This window comes from Phodopus roborovskii, unplaced genomic scaffold (assembly GCF_943737965.1).
Source record: "Phodopus roborovskii unplaced genomic scaffold, PHOROB, whole genome shotgun sequence".
Classification (NCBI taxonomy): Eukaryota; Metazoa; Chordata; class Mammalia; order Rodentia; family Cricetidae; genus Phodopus; species Phodopus roborovskii.
The window spans coordinates 16,166,438-16,193,490 of NW_026125391.1; the positions used below are offsets into that span (position 1 = coordinate 16,166,438).

General features: G+C 46.7%; 1 protein-coding gene across 1 annotated transcript in view; it reads right to left on the minus strand.

Annotated features, from left to right (window-relative positions):
- Nucleotides 1-9,009: 9,009 nt before the first annotated feature.
- Cdhr3 (cadherin related family member 3) overlaps nt 9,010-27,053 on the minus strand; it is a 59,275-nt gene continuing 41,231 nt past the window's right edge. The window contains exons 12-20 of the mRNA XM_051175134.1: nt 24,977-25,203; nt 22,180-22,351; nt 20,076-20,326; nt 16,764-16,945; nt 14,691-14,704; nt 13,356-13,387; nt 11,092-11,140; nt 9,551-9,681; nt 9,010-9,327 (exon numbers count right to left, since the gene is read on the minus strand). Of these exons, the coding sequence (XP_051031091.1) occupies nt 9,554-9,681; nt 11,092-11,140; nt 13,356-13,387; nt 14,691-14,704; nt 16,764-16,945; nt 20,076-20,326; nt 22,180-22,351; nt 24,977-25,203 (1,055 nt within the window). The 3' untranslated portion in view covers nt 9,010-9,327; nt 9,551-9,553. The remainder of the gene's footprint in view (nt 9,328-9,550; nt 9,682-11,091; nt 11,141-13,355; nt 13,388-14,690; nt 14,705-16,763; nt 16,946-20,075; nt 20,327-22,179; nt 22,352-24,976; nt 25,204-27,053) is intronic.

Consider the following 27,053-nt stretch of genomic DNA (forward strand, 5'->3'; position numbering starts at 1 on the left):
TCCCCACAACATCATTCATGACAGAGCTCTGATTATCTGCGCCAGTGAGATACCACCTATAACATAGCTGTGTTCACCAGCTTTCTGTTACTGTAATGAAGCACCCGAAGCAATTAATTTACAAAGGAAAAAGGCTTGCTTTGGCTTATAGTTCCAGAAGGCCTGGTCCAAGACTGGGACCATCTACTGCTTTGGGTTCCTGTTGGGGATGCTAGATGGGAATAGCAGGGAAAACTACTTACCCCAGAGGAAAAAATAGAAAGAGGATGTCCCACAATTCCCCTCAAGGACAAACCTCCAAGAACCTAAACACCTCCCACTAGGCCCCACTTCCTAATGGTTCCTCTGCCTCCCAACTGTACCACCCTGGAGGTGGGCATGCCTTTACCATAGCAGTGGTGCATTTCCTTGGTTTAGGAAAGCTATTAAAATGCTGTTGAGCCAGCATCCATAAGACCCATGCCCACTCTACCATCCCTGAAAGGTCAGATTGTCCATCTCTTCCTGGCTCTGGAGACACTGAGCGAGTGAGCCGAGGATCTTTGTTTCCACATGTGGTCCCCCAACTAGCCTGTGAACCTACGTCTAGGGTAAAGAAAGGAGCCTAGTTAACATAATTTGACCAATAAAACTTGAATAAAGTGTGGCTTGCAGCTATTTCTTTTCAGTGAGACTGGCTGACAGAAGCTCACAGTTTCATTATTAAGAAGGTCTCCAGTGGGTTGGTCATCAGAGCACGGCTAGGCCCCCACTCACTCCGGAACCCTGCAAGTTCCTGATAAGTTCTTCTGGGAGGTCTAGCCCGCTCTAGCTCCTCCCAGGAGACTAATTTATTTGGCTTTCCTCTTATGCCCGTGAACTGCTTCATCGGGAGCCAAAGTCCCTCAGCTAAGACATCATCATTTGCATAACAGCAATGTTGCAGACACTGAGCTAATGCTGAACATATCCTGCCCCCAGAAGCCCTCAGATTAGCCAGTGTAAGTGAAGGGAGGGGAGGCAAGGCAGGCACAGACTGATCACCCAGGTATTACTTTGAAAGACACTTCGAGCACGGTCTCTGATGTGATACGGGAGCATAATCACTCTATTTTCTGAACACATAATCCAACCATAAAGCATCTTCTGGTGGAAAATCCACTGGTGTCACCATCAAGTACACTTAGTTACATTTAATAAATGGTAAGAATAAGGCCAGAGGAGATAATGACCACCGCAGAACGTCTCAGCTTGGCCAGGCATAAACAGCTCCTGGTAAATGCCGGGAAAGGCAGTCTTGGACCTTCCCCCCACCCCTGGGAGTGTGTCATGTCCCACGAGGGTGGGGCATGTGCAGAATCCGGGCCTTGCCAGTACATCTATCTCCCTGTGATCCTCTGGCTTCTCCATTTCCAATGAGGTGGCAGGTGCCCCAAGACCACTAGGTGTCGCTGTGAACTTGTGTGAACAGGGCCTTCTGTTGAGACCAGGCATCAGCTAGGTCTGTTTTCAATCAACACGTTGTCAGTTTTTCTCCCCAAGGCCCCAGGGGTGTGCTAGGAATTTTCATTTCTTGAGAAATCCTGTGATTCAGCTGCCCTTTGTTGGCCCTGCTTGAGAGAACAAAGGTTGAGCTTGCTCCTGCAGCCCCACTCTGGGCGGGGGTGGAGTGGGGTGGGGGGAGGATGGGGGTGGTGATGGGTGCATCCTCCAGCAGGAGGCTCCAGGCCACCAACCACAGCCCCTGCCTCAGGTCTCTCCTCCCATCTTTCCTCCCCTTCACTCCCCTTGTATCGATCCTCTGTCTCCTGTCAGTGACACAGTGACCTAGCCCTGCCAAAGACTCCTTCAACCCTTAGGATTTTCAGGGCATCCAAAATAAAGCACGTGGGTCAGTATCCCCACTGCCCCTTCAGATCCTCGGCCACTTACCAGCTGAGAAGCCTCTGGCAGCTCGCTAGGCTAGTGGTTCTCAACCTTCTAATGCGTCGACCCTTTAATATAGTTCCTTTGGTGCTGTGGTGACCCTCCCCAGCCATAAAATTAATTTTTGCTACTTCATAACTGTAGTTTTGTTAGTTATGAATCATAATGTAAATATCTGATATGCAGGTGACCACCAAAGGGGTCATGACCCTCAGGTTAAGAACGGTTGCTAGCCTTCCCAAGCCTCAGTTTTTCACTATATAGTGCCTTCAGGTGCATAGAGTGCGCAGAAGATCAACTCAGAGGCTTCCAGGTATCTCAGCATGTGATTTAGATTATTACCATAGAAACAGTCACATTAACACATTGACACGCACCCCCAGACAACAGCGCAGAGTATGGGACCGTTCTTCATTTTCCTGAATCTGAGTGAGAATCTGAGTGAGCATCCTGTGTGTCCTTAGAGATGCCTGCACTGTTGCTGACTGGAACCCCCTTACTTGTGTCTGTACTGATTGATTAACTTGTGGAGAGCCCAGCTGGGAGCTTGCTTGGCAAAAGGAAATGATAACTGCCTTGAAGCCTTTCTGGAAAAGGCCACTTGTGGGTGGAGCTCCAGGTTTAGATGGCATTTCTGGTTTCCAGCAACCACGTAGCTGCTGCGGTTTCTGGCAGGAGGCACCAAGAAAGATCCTGGCCGAGCGTGCCTGAAACTGCCTTTTGCAGGTGTTGAAGCCTCAGGCCCTGGAACCCCAAAGTGGGGAGTGACCGAGCTGTAAACCAGAAGCACGTCTGGATCTGCTAACCCTGACCCCAACTCCAACCTGGACCCCAACCGAAACCCTAATAGTGGAGGCAACCGGGCAAAAGAATAGTGCCCCCGCTGGCCAACATACGAAACTGCTTCTCTTCAGCCTGAGGAAGAGACTGGGCATGGGAAGAGTCAAGGAGGGAAGTAGTTAGGAAGTAACTACTGTAGTTAGGAAGTAGCAATAACACTGAGGAAAGAACACACGTTTCCTTTCCACACACCAAGGCAAAGTGCTGGGCAGAGCGTGAATCCAAGGCCCCACAGCTGAGCCCTTCCTGTGTGGCAGGGGAGACACAGCTCAGTTGGCTGCCTTGCTCTGCAACTCCTGAGCACTTTCTCCCTTCTTTAATTTCTCATGTGTACTAAAGAGATGGACCTCAGACCCCACTCGGAGAAGGCTGCGAGGGTCAGCAATCAGGTGGTCAGAGGGTAGAGGCCTATCTTGTCAGTCACAGCAATCCAGAGGACTGTGAAGACCAGCCTGCAAAATGCTCTTGATCTTGCCAGGCTGTGGCTAGGACTCTGTTAGACTGAGTAGGGTACTCCAGACCTAGAACTCCAGACCAAGACCAACCCCTCCAGCCTGTGGATGGAGTACTGGAAGAGCTAAACGACACACTCTGAAACTGGGCTGACAACTTCTCACCTATCTGTTCAGAATTCTTACGAACCTCTCATGCTCTGCTGGGAGGTGCTGGCGATGGAGCAGCTACTGTGGATGCAATCTGTCATAAAGGTTCAAGTTACTGTATGACCCATATATATATTAATGAGGACTTTGTATCCACACAAAACCTTATAGGGTGTGTTCATTGCATCAGTATTCACTGTATCCAAAAGATGGAAACAACCAAAATAAATACCCGCCAATTGAAAAATGAATAAATATGTGGTACACACATGCAATGAGCTATTATGTAGCCAGGAGAAGTAATGAAGTACTGATATATCTGAAATGTTCCCAGGTCTCAGAAATATGGTAAGTGAAATATGCAGGATGGAAATGGACAGTGTAGGGTTCCATTTATATGAAATACCTTAATAGAAAAGAAAGGTGATCAGCAGGTGTCAGTGTCCAGGGATGGGACATGACTGTACAAAACTACGAGAAAATATTTGGGAGTTAAATTGTGGTGTTAATTGCACCACCTTGTGAATACAGTGAATCACACTGAATACTATGATATGTGAATTAAACCACAACAAAACTGTTATTTTTCAGAGGTCCTTTAGCATGCCAGCTGGAGTGTGCTCTGACTGGATGAATGAGATGGGCAGTGCAGAGTGGAGCTTTCGTGAGCTTTGCCTACAAACCAGATTAACCAGCTGCCCTGTCAGCTGTGCCAGCTCCAAGGAAGACATGACAACCATGGCTGCCATGGGCTGTTTCACAGCAACCTATGGGCTTGAGTGTGCTGAGGTCCAGGATTCGGATGGTAGGGTGCTCGCTCCATGCTTGGAGCTGCTTCCCCTTCTGGGAACCACACAGGAAAGATGGCAAAGCTTGTGAGCATGCCTTGCTTTCCTTGGTTCTGGGTTTTCCAAACCCCAAGCCAGGAGTGACCATTCTGATCTGTACCCATGGAGACAGGATGGGGAATGCTAGTTTCCAAAGAACCTATGTAGAGACACGTGCAAAGTGAGCTAGTCTCCTTGTAGCTCAGGTCCCTGGTGGGAGGCAGGCAGGCACAACCATTCTTGTCTGTGCTGAGTGGATCCAACACACTGCTTACCTAGGTTGACCAAGGAGCCTGTAGCATTTCTTGCAGCCAGGTACAGAATTCTGACTGAGAAGCAAGCTTGTCTCTCTGCTTATTGGTAGCATTGTTTAGAGTCTTGGCCAGGAATTCAGGGTGGTAAAAGCACTCTGTTCTGCTAATACGTCTCTAAGAGCAATGGCTACAGTGGCTAGATACCAGCTGTTGCCCCCATGGGAAGTGATGTCTAAGCTAAAGTAACCTGGGGAGACTCTACCAAGGGAGTACCAACTCTTCTGGGGATCCAGGAGAACCCAGGACTTGTTCTTATTTGAGATCCTACTGCAAAAAACAGAGTTGCAAGATTTCCAGTGCCCCCTGCCTGGCCAAGCCACCTTGTCTTCTCCATCCTATGTCTCTGTTTTCCTTAAGTCTAGTTCCACATTACATTTGGAATAAAAGCCAGGCAGTTGTGGTTAACACCTTTAATCCCAGCCCTTGGGAAGCAGGGGCATGTGGATCTCTGTGAATTCAAAGCCAGACTGGTCTACAAAGTGAGAGCCAGGAGAGGCTCCAAAGCTACAGAGAACCCTGTCTCCAAAAACAAACAAAAGTTAAAGCCATGAAGCCCTCATCATGAGCACTCCTTTTTGCATACCTATGACATCAGGTCCCCAACACCACAGACAGACAGACAGACAGACATGCCTGTCTTCTCATGCACCCCTCACTTTGCCTTGTCATGTTGCTGTCTGGAAGGTTCTTCTCAGATATCTGAATGGACCAGCCTACACTTCCACTGCTGGATTCTCCTCTCACTGTGTGGGCCTTCCACAGCATCTATTTTAGAGTAGTCCTCTGGATCCACTACAACACTGACGTTATTTTTCTCAAGGGTATTTACTACCATTAATGTATCATGTATACACCGTGTAAATTTTATATCACATTTATATATCAAATGTTTCCTTATCATCTCAGTAGAAATAAACAAAGATTAAGTCTCAAGGGAACATCAAAGACAACAGTAAACCACTCTGTAATGGAAATAGAAAGGTGTTTCTTCAGGTTGCCTTGGTTCAAGTCTGTTGCCCTGGAGAAGCTGGGGGTAAGCCAGCTGAAAGACATCTCACTGGTGAGTCTTTTACTTTTCTCTGATTGGTCCTAAGTTAGAACCATTTAGGGCTCATTGTTCCAGTCAACAGTCTAGACCGAGATGCCAACAGTGATGACCCCACCACTGATACTCAGCAGCCAGATCCCTGGGCTGAGAGCTGTGGCTAACAAGATACTTTCCTGGGAGGGTTGTGGGACAGATCTATTTTTATATATGGCCTGGCCATTATTCACTTAAATGTTCATCCTCTAGTCCCTCCCTAGAATGTAAACACATTCTGCTTCCTTCGCTGCTATGTCTGAGCTATGTCTTCACAGCTCAGAACAGTGTTAAGTACTTTGTACACACTTGCTGGAAGTTATCTGGTTTTGGGGCTAGATCTAGATCTAGACAGAAAAGCTGTGGCTGCCATATGTGGGTTCATGAACATCAGCCTACCTGATTCTGCCTGTGGTAGCCACTTCAGATTGTACAACACAAGTGCAGCCTAAACATGTACTGAAAAGCAGTCTCGGTGCTCTGACCCATGCTCCAAACTTCTCCCCAGTTCTGCTCCTTCCCGCCTTTGACACCCCTTCAGGTCAAACCCTTACTTTCAGCTACTTCTCGGGCCCTTCCCCTAGCCCTCATTAAGTTCTCAAAGAGTATCCATGTGATAAGAAAGGAGTTTGAGGACAGGGAGGACTAGGAAGTGGGAGGGACAAAGGATGGAGAGACCAAAACCAGGGACATTTCAGAAAAGAGGGCCAGAAACAGACTATGGGAACTTCACCCATAACCTGTGCAGACTGGTTCACACCACCCACCCAGTTACAGGAAGAACAGATAACCACACATGGACTTGACTCAGGAAGAACAGATACCCAGGGTTAATCAACAGAGTCGCAAAACAACTTTTATGGGCATGTGTTGCATCAAAGATTAACCTATGGCAATTCCCCAAGTTCCTCTAGATGCCCCAACCAATCAGCTTTGAACCCATACCCCTCACACTGTCCTGTGGTTTTAGTCTTTATAAACCCTTTGCTTATGAGGCTCAGGGCCTTCAACTGCAGCTGGTGTGTCACCCTGTGGGATGAGGTCCGTGCCTAGGCTTGGATTTAATAAAGAAACCTTGTGCTTGCATTTGGGGAGTCAGCTCCTTGGAGGTCTCTCTGGAGGTTGTGTGGACTAGACATAACAGGATAAACTGGTGCAGAGAACAAGGACAGGCATGCACAGAATGTCAGACTCAACTGTGGTTTCTTTGGTTTGCTTTGCTTTTAAGGCAGTTTGGTACTCTAGCTCAGGCTGGTCTGAATTCACTATTTAGCCTAGGCTGGCCTCAACATCAGAGTGTCCTCTTGCGTCACCCTTCCCAGTGCTGAAGCAATTAATTTTTAAATGGTGCAGCAAACATATCGCCACATGTTAAGAGCCTCTCTGTCTCTCACTCCATTTCCTCTTTCTCCACAGTTGCATCATGGCGTTCCAGGTGTTGAGATTACTGCACCTTAATCTCCTGAGGAGTTGGGACACAGGCACTCACAGCAACACCAAGCTCCCTGTGTTTCCTCTGTGAGCTGGTCATCTTCTAAGTTGGCTTATTACCTTAGAGTGTCACAGCTTGTCCCCGATGCAGGTGACACACAGGAAGGTCTATGTACTCAGAGTCCAACTTTCCTCCTCTTTTGACTTTGTATTAGGGTCCAGATTAAAAAGTTCATTAGCCATAGGATTCATCCACAGAAGATCAAGTAGGAATGTAGTTACATCACAATGGTCCAGTTGCCTGAGGCTGGTCCTGAATTTGGGCATCTCCACTACTTTTTTGACAAAGGCTTCTCAGTAAGTACTTGTATACACACACACACACACACACACACACACACACACACACACACAGAGGTTCTGGATTACAAAGGAGATTTTATGCTTGGGTTAATTCACTTCTAATTTTTGGAAACTGGAAATGAGATAGCTTATCAGCAGCCTACAGTCAGTCATGGAAGACTGAAGGGCAGCTCCATGATAGACTGAAGGGTAGCTCTTGGTTCTTAGCCCTAGGCCTCAAACTCACAAGGCTAATATGCAAAAGGAAGTGAAGAGGCAGTGCTCTCTGAAGCTTCTGGCTGCCCCTGCCTGGATCCTTGGGTGCTTCTGGGCTTGCCTGGAGACAATCAGCTCTTTGCACAGCATCCAGTCCTCTCAAAGCCCAGTCTCCTGCCACTCTAGAGAAGGGATGAAAGCTCCCCACACCCAACCTTCCATCATCTTCAATGGGCTTGTGAGCTGCTGTGAATGAAGGTCCCAGCGGCCTTCATGGAACTTCATTTTACTTGTATCGACGCTGAGGACTTCTGAAGATGACATTTTAGTTGGAGCTCCACAGACTTCAAAATTCTGAAATAGGTAATCAGCCACTCCACACACTTTAACCCTTAAGCAAATGGCTCAGCTGTCTTTTGCAAGATTTATACCCATTCAAGGGAGTTCCCTGGCAGCCCAGTGTTATTAATAAACCATGTCTCCAGCTAAGTCAGTTTTACCAATGCCTGCCTTGCTGTGGCTCAGGCACACAGAAAACCAGCCACTGAGCTGTCTGAGGTAATGTGTTCCGTGGGGATTCTGCTGTGGGCCTCCTCAGTGGGGGTGGGGTGCTGCTGTGACGGATCCCTCCTACTCTTCCGGGTAGTTACTGAACTAAGGTCTCAGCAGCTGGGAACAAGACAAAAGGCAACTGAGGCCCATGCTGCTCTTCCAGGCCTCTGCTGTAAAGTTTCTGTTGGGTCCCATTATATCACTTTTAGTTAGGTGCTTAAACTCTAGCAGGGAGTTTAAGGTCTACTGCTAGGAAGCACTTTCCAGTATATATACATTTAGAGCCAAGAGCAGGACATGGGAAAAAGCAGGTGGGAGTTGTGTTATTTCAACTTTGAGAAATGTATTTCATTTCACGGGTCATCTTTATCCAAATGACCAAAATGAAATGGACTGACAACCCCAAGAGTCAGAAAGGAGGCCTCTCAGTCTTTGATACTGGGATGTACACTAGAGCTACCACCTTAAGACACTGTGGTAATGTCCAGCCGTGGCTCTGCCTCCTCCAACTGGTGCAGACTCACACAAGGCCATTACATAGAGGAGAATTGGGTTACTGTTGTGAGTGCAGCACTCTAGTCCTCCAAACAGGACACTAAGCGGGGAAAGCCATTTTCATGAATTTTCAAAAGGCAAAAGTAATCTACAATGATGAAGAGGACTGTGGCTGTCTCTGGAAGAAGCATGAATATTAACAGGGTGAAGGCCTCAGATGCATGGTCTGTCAAAGGCAAGATTCATTCAAATAAAATTAAAGCAAAATAAAAACATAACACCATATTTCTTCTTCCCAAATGAATGGCTCACTTTACCAGCTATGTCTTTTTTTTTAATTTTATTATTTATTTATTATGTATACAGTGTTCTGCCTGTACACCAAAAGAAGGCACCAGATCTCTTTTATAGATAGTTGTGAGCCACCATGTAGTTGCTGGGAATTGAACTCAGGACCCCTGGAAGAACAGCCAGTGTTCTTAACCACTGAGCCATCTTTCCAACCTCCATTTGTGTCTTTGAAAAACGACTCCTCGTCACTCACACAGGTGAATGGTGTTGAGCTATTTTTATAAATGAACACAAGGATGGGTGCATTAGGAGAGACAGAGTATGAGGTTGAGCTGAAGGGGCTTCCTGTCCACCGTTACAAAGAACACACAGGGGCAATTTGGCACGCACACACCAGTACTCCCAGCAGATGAGCACAGATAGTTGTGAGCCTAGAGAGAAAAATTCCCAGTGCCATTTCAGAAAGAGACCGTTGTGTGATCAAATCCCATTTCAGAAATATCTAAAATGTTTGAACTCCTCGAGCACACATTTGTGCACTTGGGCCAAACACCATTACTGTCCCTGTGCAATTTAAGGCAAGGTACCCCACCACCACCACCACCACACAGAGGCTTGCCCCTGTCCCTCACAAGGGGGCTGGCAAACACACACCTGTTATGGTCCTTCTGCAGCTGTGCCTCTGTGCTGGGGACTGGGCTCAGGCCAGTTGGGCAGTTGTGTTACTGGGTTTTTCCACTTCCTGGCACCAGTTTTTGAGTTGAATTCATATATGTTCCCAGTCACTAGGGGCAGATGATACAACAATCATATAACACGGAAAGTTAAACAAGTCTGCTCCTTCCCACTGCTCCCTGTTATATTCTGATGACTGGGGAAAGATGAGGGAGGCTAGATGTGAGCCCCTGAGATGGAAAGCAGTTTGTGAGGCATCCAGTCTTCGGAGGCCTGCGTTTTCCCCAAGCTGTGAAGCTCACACAGTGCCTCCCTGGATAGGAAGGTTGGCAGACTGATACTACTTCCCTTGCAAGATGGGGAGGGGCCATGTAAATTTTGAGTTCCTTGTAGCTACCAGATAAATCGGGTTCAATTTCTAGTGGGGTTACCCAGTAGGATCGGATTTATTCTGTTTTAAAAGGCCCTTGAATCCTGCCATATAAAGGAATTCACTAAGTAAGGGAAGGGACCCTATGATTTATGTCAGCCTGGAAGAGAGTGTAGACACTGATCTGGTCCTGCCGGGATGAGGAGAGGCAGCCATTTTCATTGTGTTGGAGCCAGCAGACACTAATTGATGTGTTTGTTCACATTGGGCCAATTGGCTCCTTTCTTCCCCATTTCTTCTCTCTAGCACATAGGAACTGCACAAGTCTTCCCTGGCTTTTTCCTTGCAAGCTGGCGTTTGAGGCAAGCCCGGCTCCTGCCACTGCTGCAATACAACACAAGTGGCCTCTCTCGGCTCAGGATCCCTCCAGCACTTATGCTAATGTGGGCACATTATGGTAACAAGTACCTAATAATAGAGGGAAATTTAATTCCAACAGCAGCAGCCTCTCACTGGAGAGGAGCCATCCTCCTTCCCACGACTGGGGCTGCCGTTTGCATATGAAGGTGGCTGGGAGCCAGCACACTTGCCTCCTGAATTTGGTTTCCTTCCCTTTATTCACTTCCATAATTGAGCCTTTGTAAGCGCAGGGATGTGGGTAAAGGAGCTAAATTTGGAGCTGATTTCAGGGGCCAATGAGAGCTCTACAGAGCAGCCTCGCCTTATGTTCATCTCAACCAAGAAGGTCTTGGCCCTGATCTGGGGGGTGGGGGGGAGCCAAACTTGCCACTTCACTACTAAGACTGTACTAGAAGCACACAGGAAGGAGGTGAGAGAGGATCAGTGAGCAGGGGAAACTTGAGACTCTTTGGATTCACTAATTTGGATTCCTAAATTGGTTTGTAAACAGGCAGTAAGGGGGAGGAATCACCTTGGAGAGCAGTGGCAGACTAGAGAACTTAAGAACTGGGCCTGCCACCCAGTACCCAGCTCCCAGCTTAGCAATATTAGAGCCTAAGAGGCTCACCCTCACACTACAGACAACACGCCCAAGGTGCTGACCGGTGGTTAAAAGGACACTGGACACTGCTCCAACTCCTCTGTCCCAGAGCACAAAGTGTCCTCATAGGTGGCATTGCCATTTGCTTACCTGGGTCTGTGGCTTCTCCATCAAAGACAGTATTCATCTGGACAGACTCCTAAGGAAAAGAGACTGCTTGGAGCACAATGCTGTGGTTCACCCCAGGCAAGCCACCCATCCTCACAGTGGAACTCCTTACTCAAGGCTTCTTTTGCTACTTCTTTTATTTGTTTATCACTATTATTTCTTAAGACAAGGTTAAGCCCAGGCTAGTCCTGAACCAGGTATGTAGCCAAGTCTGGTCTCAACCCCCTAATCGTTCTGATCCTACCTCCAAAGTGAATGCTGGGTTACAGGCACTTATGCCTGGCTTTCCTTGCTCGAAGCACTGGGCCATATGTTAGGGACACCACGGTGACATAGCTCACCACTGACTAACAAGGGCTACAATGAAGATACATGGCTATGACAGGAGAGGTGTCAGATGCTGTGGGACACAGGTGGTGAGCAATTAATCCAGACCTGTGGATTAGGAAAGAGTCCTGAGAAAATATTATCTAAACTATGTAAAAGCAAGAGTCAAGACATGACGTGGCTGGGCGAAGACTTACCATCATCCCGGTGCTTCACCGGCAGGCACACTTGGAAGTAGGTCCACATGACAACTTACTGTGGGCCCTGGCATCCCTGCCAAGCACTCTTACCCTTAGCTCCCTATCTTGCCCTAGAAGCCAACAGTGCTCCAACTAGCTTCCCTAAGGCCCAACCTCCATGATTGGTATTGTGTGCCATCCTCTAGCTGCAATCTCTTTCAGATGTGTTTGTCCCCAACCTACAGACAGCCTTTCACTACAGGATACTCTAAAAAAGTGATAAAAAACCAAGGTCCTCAGCATGCTAGTGAGAAGCTCTTCAGAGCACTGTGGGTTTTCCCATAAGGCCTTTTCCTTACCAGGCACCTAGTCACTTCCTCACAGCTCCTGGATGCTGAAGAGGAGCAAGAATCACATGTGTTTCACCTACCAGGTCATCTAACTAAGAAGCCTCAAGTTTTATGTCATAAGGGTTTATGTATTTAATAGATCAATATGGCACAGTTTTAAGCCCACCTATGAGTGGCCTCCTTCTGGTACCCTAGGTGCTCCTTTTAGATGGGAAGACCCTGGAGGCCCAAAGCTGCTCCTTCCCAGTTGCAGACTAAGCACTAAGGAGTTGAGTGGAAAGCAAAGACTGCCCCCCCACACACCTTTGGCTGCACTGACATTCACGATACACACTCACCCAAAGTATTCGTCTAACATCATAACAAGGTTATCAGGGGGAAACAAGGAGATCGGGGAAGGTATCAAGTTTTATCTCTATCAGGCTCAGTAAGAGAAAGGAGAAGAGCTAAGATGAGTGTGCTGGTCTCATGAGAATGGCCCCCAAGGCTCCTATGTTTGATGACTTGAACCTCACTTGGCAGAAGTGTTTGAGAAGGACTAGGAGGTGTGGCCTTGTTGGAGGAGATGTGTCGCTCTGTGTGGGCTTTCAGGTTTCAAAAGCCCACTCAGTTCCCGTCCTCCTCCACTCTCCTGGCTGCATCTCTGGATGTAAGCTCACAGCCATCCCTCCAGCGTCATGCATGCTTGTCTGCTGCCATGCTCCCCACCGTGATGGCCACGGACTTGAACTCTCTGGAGCTGTGAGCCACAAATCGGTCACTTTAAGATGCCTTGGTGTTGTATCACAGTGATAGCAAAGTAAGTCAGTGAGGGTGTGGCTCTAGCCAGGATGAGCATTTCATAGAGTGAGACATCTGGTAGTTTTCAAAAGAGTCCCCCCGCCATTGTCTCAGGGTGGGTGTCCTCCATCCCACTTCATGGAGGAACCTAAATCTCCCAAAGACTGGGGGGGGGGGGTCTTCAGGGTCACGTGGCTAAGGGCAGACAGAGTCAAGTTCAGACCCATCTGGCTATCACTTTCTTTGCAAATTTGTGGAAATTAAATCCTGTGGAATGCTGCAGGGCTGCTAGCCTCTAAGCTCTACTCCCCCAGTGCACTTTCGTGGAGAGCTGGTATGGATAATAAACACCACTACTCAGTATTTATGAAACCCAGAGCAAACACATCAGCAGAAATGCTCAGTAAGGGAAGGAATCTGATCAGAGGCTTGCCGTGTAGCAAGTTGTGTCAGTAGTTAAATGTATGTGCCTCTCAGAATGCATAAATATGCCTCCAGAGCCTGGTCTCTGTGTATGTAGCAGAGACAGGCATACTGGCACCCAGCACCCAGCACCCGAGCACCCAGCACCCAGCACCCAGGCAAGGTCCCTGTGAATGACCACACTCACCACTACAACCTCTCTCTTCACATTCTTCATGTCTGCAAGGGAAAGAACAGGGCAGCATTGGAGCCTCTTAAATGCTACCCCAGCCCTGAACAGGCTTTGACTTCACTCTTACACACATAGTAAAGGTTCTTATGCTTTGGTTTTTGTTGTTGTTTGTTTTTTTTTTCCTGCAGCCTAGTTCACTGACAGCTTTCAATTTTCTCAGAAAACATATACATTTATGTATAGCGTACAATCTAATTTTTAAAAACGTTTTCCCAGATTATTTATACTGGCCCTAAGGATCAGCTCCCAAATGAATTTAGACATAAGAAAGGCTATATGTTCATAACCAAGGATTTCTGACATTCATTCCCTATATCCTGGTTAAAACTGAGTTTGGGGCTGCAGAGATGCTCAGTGGTAAACAGCATGTGTTGCTCTTGCAAAGGACACATGTCCAATCCCCAGCACCCACATGGTTGTTCACAAATATCGGTTATTTGAGTTCTAGAAGCCCCAATGTCCTCTTCGGGCCTCTGAGGGCATCAAAGTTGCACATGGCACATCTATACACATGCAGGGCATCTATCACACATAATGAAATGAATAAATCTATTAAAAAAAAAAAACAGGATTGGAGGCAGTCTATGATGTTTCCAAAAGATACTCTCTTCATATGATCAATAGGCATTACAATCAAAATTTGAACCCTACTTTTATGCTTTGTGTGCATAGCACACCCCCACATGTGGAGAGACTTAAGCAAACATTTCTTAAAATGCATAGAATTTCCAATTCTATGTCCTGTCTCTCCCCATAGCTTGGAGTAGCCTTAAAGTGACAACTCTTGGCCAGGATTACGATGAGATATCTCCTTGGGCCTAGGCTCTCAGTAGATCTTGATTAATTTAACAATTAACTAGTTTGACCCAACGAACTCTGTGAAAAATGATCAAATCCATTACAATCATCTGAGAAGGAAGTGCCACTGTTCTTCCAGAAAGTGGCGCTTGTTCAAGGCAGAGCATTCACTGTCCTTGGGAGTTGTCAGCCTGTCTGTGCGCAGCAGTCAGGAAATTCTGGCTGTATGTAACACATGGGGAGGTCCCTATTATAGATGAACTGGCTTCCCTGGAGAGATAGCTAGATGCTAACCCGACTTAACCAGAGATGAATATGGGTAGAAATTAGGCAAGGCCAAAGCGAGAGGGTCAAGTACAGGCACCCTGCACCCTGGTCTTCCCTCCTCTAATACAGATGCCCCCTGCTTCCTCATTCCAGACATGGATACTCTGATTGAACAGAGAAAGCAACGAACAGCAAACACACCACGAGAACATGCACTGTACATACCTCCTTTCTTTCTCCTGTGGGGAAAAGGACGAGCATTAATTGACTGGACAATATCACACATAAATATGCATACATGGTAACACAGGGCCTCTAGGCTATTGGATTCCTTGGGATTTGGGGAGTAGAGTTTGAGAATGAGCTGGAGATAGGGACCAAAAAGTTTTGGTTATTAGTCTTGCTCTAAACCAATTCCAGGCAAGTGATAGCCTGGAATTACAGAGGGTCTGGGTCTAGGAGTTTGAAACTCTTGCTTCCTACAACTCCAGGGAATACAATGACTCTGGGGAAGGAAAAACTAGTCCAGTGGGACCACCAGCCTGTTCTTCTCCCTAGTAGCCCTAGGAGCAGAGACCATGGCTCACAGTAGGGAGGCTGAGGGCGTGATGACAATTAACTTCAGTTTCCTGTAACATGAAAGATCTGGACAAAGTCTCTAATGTCCTTCCTCACTCTTTGATAAGTGTTGGCTGCCGCATGATACAACTAACTTTCAGAGAGTACAAGTCTGAGTCTGAGTCTGAATTTCTAGCTATTTTCTCTTTTAGGTTGGGCTGAAAACTCTATTGAGAATCTGAGTAGGAACAACCAGGTTCGACACATATTTACCATTTAGTTATAATTTTCATGTAAGTTGCAGTCTCTCTCTCTCTCTCTCTCTCTCTCTCTCTCTCTCTCTCTCTCTCTCTCTCTCTCTGGTTGTTTTGTTTTTTTCAAGACAGGTTTCTCTGTGTAGACTTGGCTATCCTGGAACTTACTCTATAACTCTGTAGATCAGGCTGCCTCCAACTCACAAAGATCAGCTTGCCTCTGCCTTCTGAGTGCTGGGATTAAAGGCCTGTGCCAGCACCACCTGGATTACATCTTTTGAAAATGTCTACCCAAATCTCATATGTGATACCATCATCTGTATGTACTTAAATATGACCTTTTCATAAACATGGTGGATTTTTTTTTCTGTCTTTCTCAAAGTCAATTTGTAACTGGAATGCAAACAAAAATGTCTTTTTAAATTTAGCAGCTGCTCAAGGATTTCTTACCTGAAGTCAAGGTTGCCAATAGTACGAACTTCCCCCAGCAAATATGGTGGAATGCAATGTACATCTTTAAGCCATCTTGCATACTGATATTCCAAATTATTTGATAGTTACAGTTAATATTCAGATACTCCTAAGAGTCATTTGGGCCTTACCATTCATCCCTTTTGCCACTGAGAGGTCCTGAAAGTCAGGATCCAGCTCCCAGGACACTTGGGCATGTGGTTAAATTTGTGGTCTAGAATCCTGAGCTCATTGTGTCTTGGCTATGAAGTTAAAACGGCAGCAATTTCAAAATCATTGCTATGGCGATGGAAGCATTTGCTGGTGTCAGGAACACTACCCAGTGCTCTCGTTGTTTAATTGATGTATTTGGTTTACAGAGGACACCGATGTCTAGAGAGTTCTCCTATGTCCAAGTTCAGGTGTCCGGAATGTGACTGAGCTCAGGTTTGAACCTGGAACTTGAGCAATTCTAAAAACCTGGCTCTCAGCCATTGAGCTCTGACTGGAAGAGCCACTGAGGATGAATCTGGTCCTGGGAGACGTGACACAGAGGTACTCATAAGAGTCAGTGCCTGAGCAAGTGAGAGCAGGCATTGTCATTAGTGTGTTTCCAAAAGGATGGGAGATGGGATTTCATGCAAGAAAACAACGATGGTCTAATGACATGGAGACCTAAGGGAGTCACGGGGAACCCAAGGTTTAATTTCCCAATCTGCTTTTGTTGTTGTTGTTTTTGTATTGCTTCCTTTAATTCCATCCCTGCCCAGTGGGGCTTTATCCAGAGCAGAGTCACTGGAAGGGTGCCAACCCACTGTCTCCATATCTCACCAGGCCCACGGTAAGTTGCCAGAGAAAGCCAAAGGGCCAGCCAGTGTTCTGGACCCACAGGTGACAAAGTGGGTACCCCAGGCCAAGGGCAGCTGGAATTCCTTCCCTTTGTCTTCTGTTCTCGCCTTCAAGCCAGGTACCCTGCTCTGTACAAAACAAAAACAAAAACAAAAAACAAGGAAAGCCCCAGTCCACCAGAACTTACAGAGGTTTCTTGTCCTTTTTGGTCATGGAGGAGCAATATCTGTAGATGGCTTTGGCCAGCAGGACCATCAGGGACCCCAGAAGACCCACAAGCATCATGGAGCCCAGAGTGATGATGAATGGCACATACCATGCTGATGGACTGTATGTATTTTCCCTGAGGATCTGGTAAGTGACCCTGGGCTTGAAGGACAGAGAGGGAGGAGAATGAGTGGTGGGAGCATCTTTGACATTTAGCAATCTCTGTGTGTGGTGTTTAGGCCGCTCAGTGCCTGTCCTGCAATCCTGATAGCCGTGTACTCAGAGTCCTGTGATTTCCACCCCTGCCCTTACTTACCCTCTATCCACTGGATCAAAACCCAGAACAATTAGGGGGTTGCAGATCAGCGCCTGACTAGGCACACTGTCTTTTACCTTCCTTGGAGCTGAAAGGTCCACTAGCTATTTCTCTATATAGCACAGCACAATCCAGGGACTAATTTAGGAAGGCAGGAGCCATGAAAGCTGTTTTTTATTGTTTTTTTTTTAACCACCTTGTAGGTTTTTCTGTGTTCACTCGACACAGCTGCCACTGCCAGGTGAGTGGGCTGTGATCACAGGGAAGCTTCAAGTTTGGAATCTGCTTCCTAGAGTGGGAGACAGATAACAAACAAGTCACGGAGATTTCAGAGTTGGAAATGTCACGGTAGGTTACACAGTCATCTTCCTAAGGATAGCCTGCCAGCTTGTCCTGCAGTGGAAGTCCCTAGGGTCTGTTATGATTTGAGTATGAAACCGCCAGGAGTTCAGTGGGTAAAAGGAGCTGGCTGCCAAGCCTAATGGCCTCGGAGTGACTCCTAGAGCCCACCTGGTACAAGGAGAGCATGGACACCTACAAGTTGTCCTCTACATCCACAGGGGAGCTGTGGATACATGTGGAACACAAGTTCCGGCGCGCACACACACACACAGATACACACACTCTCTCACACTCTGTCTCTCACTCTCTTTCACACACACTCACATACTCTCACACCCACACATACTCACACACTCACACAATCTCACACTCACATTCACACACATACTCACACACTCTCACACTCACACTCTCACACACATATTCTCTTTCTCACACACACACTCATCCACACACTCTCTCACAAACACACACACACTCACACACACTCACACTCTCATACTCTCACACACGCTCATACACACATTCACACACTCTCACACACAAACACACTCACATTCTCACACTCTCACACACTCACACACTCTCACACTCACACTCTCACACACTCACATTCTCATACACACACTCTCACATTCTCACACTCTCACACACTCACATTCTCATACACACACACTCTCACATTCTCACAAACTCACATACTCTCACACACTCACACACTCACACTCTCACACACATATTCTCTTTCTCACACACACACTCATCCACACACTCTCTCACAAATACACATATACTCACACACACTCACACTCTCATACTCTCACACACGCTCATACACACATTCACACACTCTCACACACAAACACACTCACATTCTCACACTCTCACACTCTCTCACACACAAAAACACTCACATTCTCATACTCTCACACACTCACACACTCACATACTCTCACACACTCACATACTCTCACACACTCACACACTCACATACTCTCACACACTCACACACTCACATACTCTCACACACTCACACACTCACATACTCTCACACACTCACACACTCACATACTCTCACACTCTCACACACTCACATACTCTTACACACTCATACTCTCACACACTCACCCACTCTCACACTCTCACACACTCACATTCTCATACACACACACTCTCTCACACTCTCACACACTCACATATTCACATACTCTCACACACGCATACTCTCACACAGTCACACACTCTCACACACTCACACACTCACATTCTCATACACACACACTCACACACTCATGAACTCACACACACCAAACACATATGAATGACCTGGAGGTGGTTAATCACTTAAGAGCACTGCTGTAAAGAGGGCCCAGGTTTGGTTCCCAGCATCCACATCAGGTGGCTCACCACCAGTTCCAGGAACCCAGTGCCCTCTTATGGCCTCTATGGGCATCTGCACATATGCTGTGCACATACAGATGTGGAGGCATATACACATTAGCATAAATAAAACACAAAGCTTTACCTGAATAAATTAAAAACAAAGCCCCCACAGGTTCATATGTTGAACTGCTTGCTCCCCAAGCTGGAGGCTATATTTTATGAGGGTTGGAAATTTTAGGAGCTGAGGCCTAGCTACAAGGTCACTGAGAGTACCTGCAAGGTTATACCTGGTTTCGGTCCCCTCCTAACTCTCTGCTTCTTGTGAGTCATGAGGTAAGGGACCTCCTCCACCACGGTCAAATGTATATGTCAAAGCAGCATGGGTGCTTGCAAAATTGTGGGTGGGATTAAGTCTTTTCCTCCTCTTAAGTGGTTCTGTTGGTGTTTTGGTGGCTGCTATGCAAAAGAAAGCCATCCAGGGCTGTCTCTACTCACTGGGGTCTCTATCTCTCCCTCCCTCTCTCTCTCTCCCCATTCCTCCCTCCTTCTCTCTCTCCCTCCATCCCTTCCTCTCCCTTTCCCCTCCCCTCTCCCACAAAGTTACTCTGTGTAGCCCTGGCAGTCCTAGAACTCACTCTGTAGGCCAGACTGACCTCAAACTCACAGAGACCCACCTGCCTCTGCCTCCCGAGTGCTGGGATTAAAGGCGTGCACACCACCCAGCTCCTTGGGGTCTCTTGACTGCAGTACCAGAGAAGTGAACATTACCTGCTATTAGCAAGACTCTGAGAAGCAGGTAGCCTCATTCATAAGTAGTTTTCTAAGAGGGAGATGTGAAAGGAGAAGGACGGGGGGGCGGGGGGGAGAATGGAGGGGGAGAGTACACCTGCCCTGCCCTCCCTCAGCCTCTCTGCCCTGCCCTCCCTTAGTCTCTCTGCCAAGCTCTCCCTCACCTAGGCAGATAGCCTGGACTCTGAGAATTTGGAAACTATGAGCCAACTTTTTGTAGTTGGAGTTGTTCACCTCAAGTGTTTTCCCACAGTGATGCATGGTCAACCTCATGTCCCTTGTGCTGACACGTTCCTCTCTACCCTGAGAAGTCCGTGGCTCTACGCATCCAAGCGCTTACACAGATTTCCACCTACTAATCAATAGCCCTGGCAAACAAATGCCTCACACCTCTGAGTCCAAGTTTCCATTGCTATCATTGCTAAAGCTATGGCTAGAAATTACAGGTCCCTGGATCCTTACCCTAGGAGCTGTGGTGATGATAGAGGTTGGGTGAGGGGTGACTTTAACACTTAGTGTCACTGTCCCTGTTTCAACAAGAGCCTCAGCTTTCGTCCTGCCAGACAGCAAATTGTCATCGGTGATGTAGACAAGCAGCTTGTAGTCCCAGATCTTATCAAGGCCACCAGCATAGTCAAAGCGGGATGCCAGTAGCAGCCGTGTGACATTGGACCCAGCATTGGGAGAGAAGGTGAAGTGACTGTTGATGTTGCCTAAATGAGATTCCACCCAAAAGAGTTGGTAAAAGAAATAAAAAGAACATAAAATAAAGACAAGAAAAAATGGCATTTGTTTTATTTCCTCAAATGTCCACAGTTTATTTTTTTATGTAACAGGGTTGGGTCTGACACCCTACAAGTGAGGATGGACTGTAAAGAGAACCACAGCACTCTTGTCTTGGGGCCACCATGAGGAGAGTTAACCTCCTGGTGCAGCTCCTGACAGTTTAGCAGTCAGCATTTATTTAATTGCAATGCAGGCACATGTAAATAAATGCCTACTGAGGCCAGTAATCTGGCAGCAAGGCTCTAGAATGAACAACACCCCCAACCATGGGCCAAATTCACCCTATGCCTTTTGTGCAGCTGTCTGGACATGCTGGTGACAGGGAACCTTGAAGTCCCCCTAAAGGAAGACACCTTCTTAAGTGGCAAGGACTTCAGGCCCAGGTCCTTAGGAATTCTTCCCTCTTGCCTCCTGCCCACACACAGACACATACACACAGACAGACATACACATAAACAGACACAGACACACATGGACATAAACACACATACACAGACACACACAGAGACATACACACATATACACACACATACATAGACATACATATACACATCACACAGACATAGACATACACACAGAGACATAAAAACACAGACACACAAACACACACAGACATATACACACAGACACATGCACAGACATACACACACAGACACACACACAGACATACACACAGAGGCATTCACACACAGAGACATGCACACACAGACACACAAACACATACACATAGACACAGAGACAGGCATATACACAGAAACAGACATACACACAGACACACACAGACAAACATACATACACACAGATACACATACAGACATACACAGACAGAGATAGACACACAGACACACACAGACAGAGACACACACACACACACACACACACACACACACACACACACAGAGCTGTTGGGGTCCACAACTTGAAGCTCCAGGTGCTGGGGCAGGAAGGATGTGGCCCAATTGTGGCTCTTGCTCCTCCTCTGGAATCTCCAGGCTCATTACTGACTGAAAACCAGTAAATGGAGCAGATGATGCAATTTTTATTTCCTTAGCAGCAAAGTGCTCCGTAAGGCCCCCGGGACTCTCAGTATGGATTATTTCCACCCTCGGCAGCTGTGGTCTCTAGGCAGTGTCTGCCCCTGGGTTTTGTACAGGCACGGTGGCTCAGCGGCCTCCCACTGCTCTGCCAGGCTCAGCAGACATGGATTTTTAGTCTTTCCTGTGGAACTGCTCTGCTTGTTTGGGTTTAAATCTCTGGCCCCAGCACCTCATTAGGTGAGCTATTTTGGTCTCGTTTCCATTGAGAGGTGCTCTTTTCCCCTCCTTCCCACAATGGCATATTTTTAAAGAAAGCAGATGAATGGAGCACCAGTATTGCTGAGGACACATTTCAAAATGCATTTATCTATTCTTATCCTGAAAGAGGCCTAGGACTCCCTTCCCCCGTGCCAGGTTTTCCAGGAAAAGAGATGGTGAGGAGATGAACTTAAAAAAAATTACACTCATTATATTCCGGGAGTTTGGGGAGATTATTCCACTAAAAGGATTCCTCCTTCCTGGGGCCTTGGGTCAGCCATGTGAAGGTGAGTCTGGTTGGGGGGTGGGTCTGGGAGAACTACGTGAGGCAGAAAAGCTGGCAAAGCAGTGGGAAACACAGGAACCCTTGTATCAGCTCCCCTTCCACATGCAAAATATGCCCTCCCATGCCCACACTGTGCCCACATCAGTGTCTGAACAACCACCCACTGCCCGCCCAGAACTCTCGGTACCAAGTACAGTACCTGAACCAATGGAGTATCGAAAAGATCTGGGGCTAGAATCAAGGTCAGTGCACATCAACTTGAAATTCTGAATGTTTGTGCCAACTCTCAGATCCTCTGGGATGACCATGAAGTAAAAGTTTGGGGTACACACTGGCTTTTCATCATTTTCTCCAATGATGTTCACAGTTATCTAGAATGGCAGGCAGGTGGTTAAAGTATTACTACTTTTTTTTCAGTGTGTCTATGTGAGGCAGAAGTCAGAGGACAACCTATTCTTTCACCACGTGGATCCCAGGGATCAAGCTCAAGTTTTCAGGTTTGACAGCAAGTGTCATTACCTACCAAGCCATTTTATCAGCCCAAGACAGTTATTCTTAAAAGCTAAAATGTAGTGAGTGCTCACTGCGTGGAATACACAGTTTGCATGAATTCACTGATCTAACCTCATTTGTAAGAATGTGATACCTCCCATCTACAGATGAGAAAGGGTGGTTGAGAGACAGCAAGTAATTGACATAAAACCACTCAACAGTGAGGTGCTGGCTAAGAGTTCAGTGTAGCTCTATTCCACTTCAAATCCTTTGCTGTTAGCATGTGTGTGTGTGTGTGTGTGTGTGTGTGTGTGCAGATGTATGTGTATACATGTACAGTATGAAGATATGCAAGTATCATCTGCTGTGTGTGTACATGTGTGTGCATGGAGAGTATGCAGATATGTAAATACCATCTGCTGTGTGTGTACAGGTGTACATGTGTGCATGGTATGCAAATGTCATCCCTCAACCCACATGCTCCCCAAAGACAATGCCAGATTCTTCCCACAATGGCTATGAACTTATGGGAACCCATATATTTACTTATGCACTGTCCTGGGTGAACCTGAAATTGGTTTCTAATTTTGGTGTACATCACAATGGTTCTCAACCCTGCATCCATTTTCTTGGGCCCACTTGGAGCCCCTGGAGGGTGGTACCCAGGTACTTTCTGTTATGTTCCTCAGCTGATTGTACTATGCAGCCAGGCCTAAGAAATAAGAGACTAGAGCAAAGTCCTGGTTTTGCCAGAGTCACACCTGTAGCCTGGGTTGTTAGAATTGCAGAGTCCTCAGCTGACCTTCCCCAAGCAGGCCACAGCTCTATCATTGTTATGTCTCGGGCCTGGAGAACTGAGTGGGACCCCTGCCAGTATGGGACTCCACAGTGTCAGTCCTGAAAGGGACTTATGTGATCATTTGGGCTCACCACCCTTTTTAAAGGCTTAAGAACTTTGAGTCCTATCCATTTTACCTTTGAAATTTAGGGAGTTCAGCTATTTCTGAGACTGGGAATAAATTGAAATTTCACTTTAGTTAGCTCCCAGAGTAGAGTCCATTCATTTTTCTCTTTAAAAAAAAATGAAAGAAGGAAAAAAAAATACAGTCTAACAAACACTGCAATTATCTCCAACTTCCCTTGGCCAGCAATTCAGAGCCTCATGCACAGCTAAAAACTTCATCCCATTAATTCAAAGCAAGTCGCCAGAGGAATTGAACTACTCTGGAGCTGGCCTATCACGTGACTTTCCACAGACACAGGGTCATGGAGATAAGCCTTCCCCATACCCTCTCAGAAAATTGGGAGCATGGCTGGGAAATGAATTTATTCTCCTCGCTGCAAGGCAGTTACTGTCCCTACCATCCAGCTGCCAGCTGCCAGCCAGGACACTTCCCTCATATTTTTTCACTTTACTAATGAATCTTTATCGCCATCATGTAGCCCTCAGATCATCCCCACACTCACCCCACAACCCATTAAATACTCAGGGATGCTTGTGTGCAGCGCTGGTGCCCCTGGGAAGCTTGTGGGGTGTGGCATGGGAACTCAGGTCCCACACACATTTGCACTGAGAATCTGCATTTAATGCAAGCCTCGACATGGAACACTGAGCAGCAGTATAGCAGTAGGTATGTGCCAAAGGCTTGTGCCCAATCTGGACGTGCAGAGTGGTAACTATGGGAGGTCGGGCCTCGTGGGTGGTCTACCGGTCATTAAGGGAACCATCTCAAAGGGGCTGAGGGACCCTGGCCTGTCTTCTTGCTTCCTTCCTGACTCTTGAGATGTGAATGAGCATTGTCTAAAACATTGCTGCTGGGCAGGGATACCACACACCCTTAATCCCATCACTTAGGAGGCCAGCCTGATCTACAGAGGAAGTTCTAGGGTAACTAGGGTGCTTACACAGAAAAGCCCTGTCTCAAAAAACCAAAACAACAACAACAACCGAAAGCAAAAACAAAAACACATATTCCACCACATTCCACCCTCACCAAAGGCCCAAACAGACTGGTGTGAATCTTCAGAACCAGGAACTAGGGTACCTCTCTTTACTTCATCAGTAGCCAGAGTCAAATGATTTTATCATCACGGCACAAGGGTGAGTCACAGCATCATGTAATATCTACCCCATCTGGTGAGCATGCCTGTGAGGCAGAAACAAGCAATACTGCCCCATCTGGTGAGCATGGGGTAGGACAACACTGCTTCAGGAAGAGATTAAGAACTACAAAGACTCTGGCAGCTTGCCACTTACCACCAACCCATAGAAAACAAAGCAAGATTTAGAGGCCCTTAGGAAGAACATAGTCCCACAAAGTGGCTTGTGGATTCAGCAGACCTACCAGTGTCTTTCCATCAGTCTTAGCATTTCCCCCAGTCACTCACAAATGTGAGCCTCAAATAAAGCTGTGATCTGTGCATGTACCCACACTGAGGGTGCCAGGGAGGCTCTAGCCAGCCATTCTGGGGTAGGGTGGAGAGACACAAGAGCCCCAACTCACAGTGACTGAGCTTGTGTCCTCGCCATTGGTGGCCTCGACTGTGAGAATGTAGATGGCAGTGGTCTCATGGTCCACTTTAGTTACTAGTCGGAGTTCTCCTGTCTTGGGATTAATCCAAAATATGTTTGGGTACCAGAGGCTGGCCCCTCCACTGGCTATGGAATACGCCACGCTCCTCTGGGGGAGGTCTTCATCCATCGCTCTCACCCGCCCAACTCGGGTCCCAGCTGCAGGAATGGAGAATGGTTAACACTGACTTGGGAGGAGGTGTCCTCACTGCTATGGCCAGACTTTTGGAGGCTTCTATTTGCCAGAAGCCTGGATATTTTAACTAGTCAATTCTATTAAATTCAAATAATGCAAATAAACATCCAGGGAGTGACTGGGCCAGTAGACCAAGCAGTGCTCGAGGAGGGAGAGAGAATTCACACCCTACAGAAGCTCAAAGGCACCCGTTATGTCACCACCATAAATGGTGAGAATCAGCACGCACTCCCCACAACCAACTTTCAGCAGTAATGCAGTCTAAAGTCTCTTACATTTTTCAGATTTTCTATAGGGAGCTCTTGGGGCTGTCTCTGTGGTTAAGAGCACCTGCTGCTCTTCCAGGAGACCCAGGCTTGATTTTAAGCACCCACATTATGGATTACAGCCATTTGTAACTCCAGTGTGGGGAGATCTGACATTCTCTTCTGGCCTCTGTAAGCACCGGGTACTTATACATGTACATACATACCCACAGGCAAAACATCATACACATAAAATAAAAATAGGTAAATCTAAAAAAGGTATACAGCAATTGGTGAATACTGAGTACAGATGTTTAAATTCTGCTATTTCTGCTTAATTTACAAGTGTTGTTAGGGCTGTTGAAGTTCAGGGTTTTCCTTTCTCATAAATTTCACTCCCTTGGGCCAGAGACTGAATTCTACAGGCCAGCACCAAGTATGTGACCCAGGGAAGATGGCCCAAACCGCAGTATATTTGTGAAATGTTTTGGTCCTGTTGAACATACAGAGCATACAGGACAACGTAAAAGAAGCTAACTGTGCTCCCTGTAAGGAGCTAATAGTCCTCCCTGTAATGCACTAACAACTGTGCTCCCTGTAAGAAACTGACAGTGCTCCCTCTAAGGAGCCAACAACTGTGCTCCCTCTAAGGAACTAACAAATGTGCTCCCCTTCTTGTGTTTTGTTTTAAACATAATGTCAGAAAATAGAGACCGTCATGAGAACAAAATAGACAAGAATAATTGGGGTGGGGCACTCTGATTTGGTTTGGTTTTTTCATTATAGAAGAAATACCCATGATGTCAAGGTATATGGCTGGGGAGGATCTGTTAGATCTGAAAAAATACTCTAGATAATAAAAAGTTAACTCTATCTACGTATCATCTGTCTCCTCTCTGTGTGTGTGCATGTGTGTGTATGTGTTTTTTTTGACAGGGACTCATGTAGTCCAGGCTGACTTTGAACTTGCTATATAGTAACAGATGGTCCTGAACTTCTGTTACTCCTGCCTTCACCCCACAAGTTATAGAGGATTACAGGCATGTGCCACTATGTCCATCACTGGACTCTTTTTTTTTTCTTATTTTATTTATTTTTTAATTTTTATTTTACATATCGATCCCAGTTCCCTCTCCCTCCCTCTTTCCCTCTCTCATACCCTTTCTTCTCTCCCCACTACCCTCCCCTCCCACCCCCACCCCCACTCCACAGGGAGGGTGATGCCCTCTAGGAGGGATCATCAAAATCTGTCAAGTCATTTGGAGTAGGGACTAGGACTTCTCTCCTGTCTCTAGGCTTAGGGAGTACCCCTCCATGGGGGATATGCTCCCAAAGTCCTTTTGTGCACCAGGGATACATCCTGGTTCCATTGTTCGAGGTCATGGGACTCTTTTCTTAATGGGAGAATAGACCATAGAAATCAAAGTATCATTGTAACAGCAGAAAATAAGATGGCCAGTGAACTCAAGAAGGGGAAGGCAACTCTTATTTTGTCTTTAAATAAAGGAGTTAGAGAAGTGAGAAATCTTTTTCCTACTTGAAAATTCCAACTCTGAGTGAGCCAATTA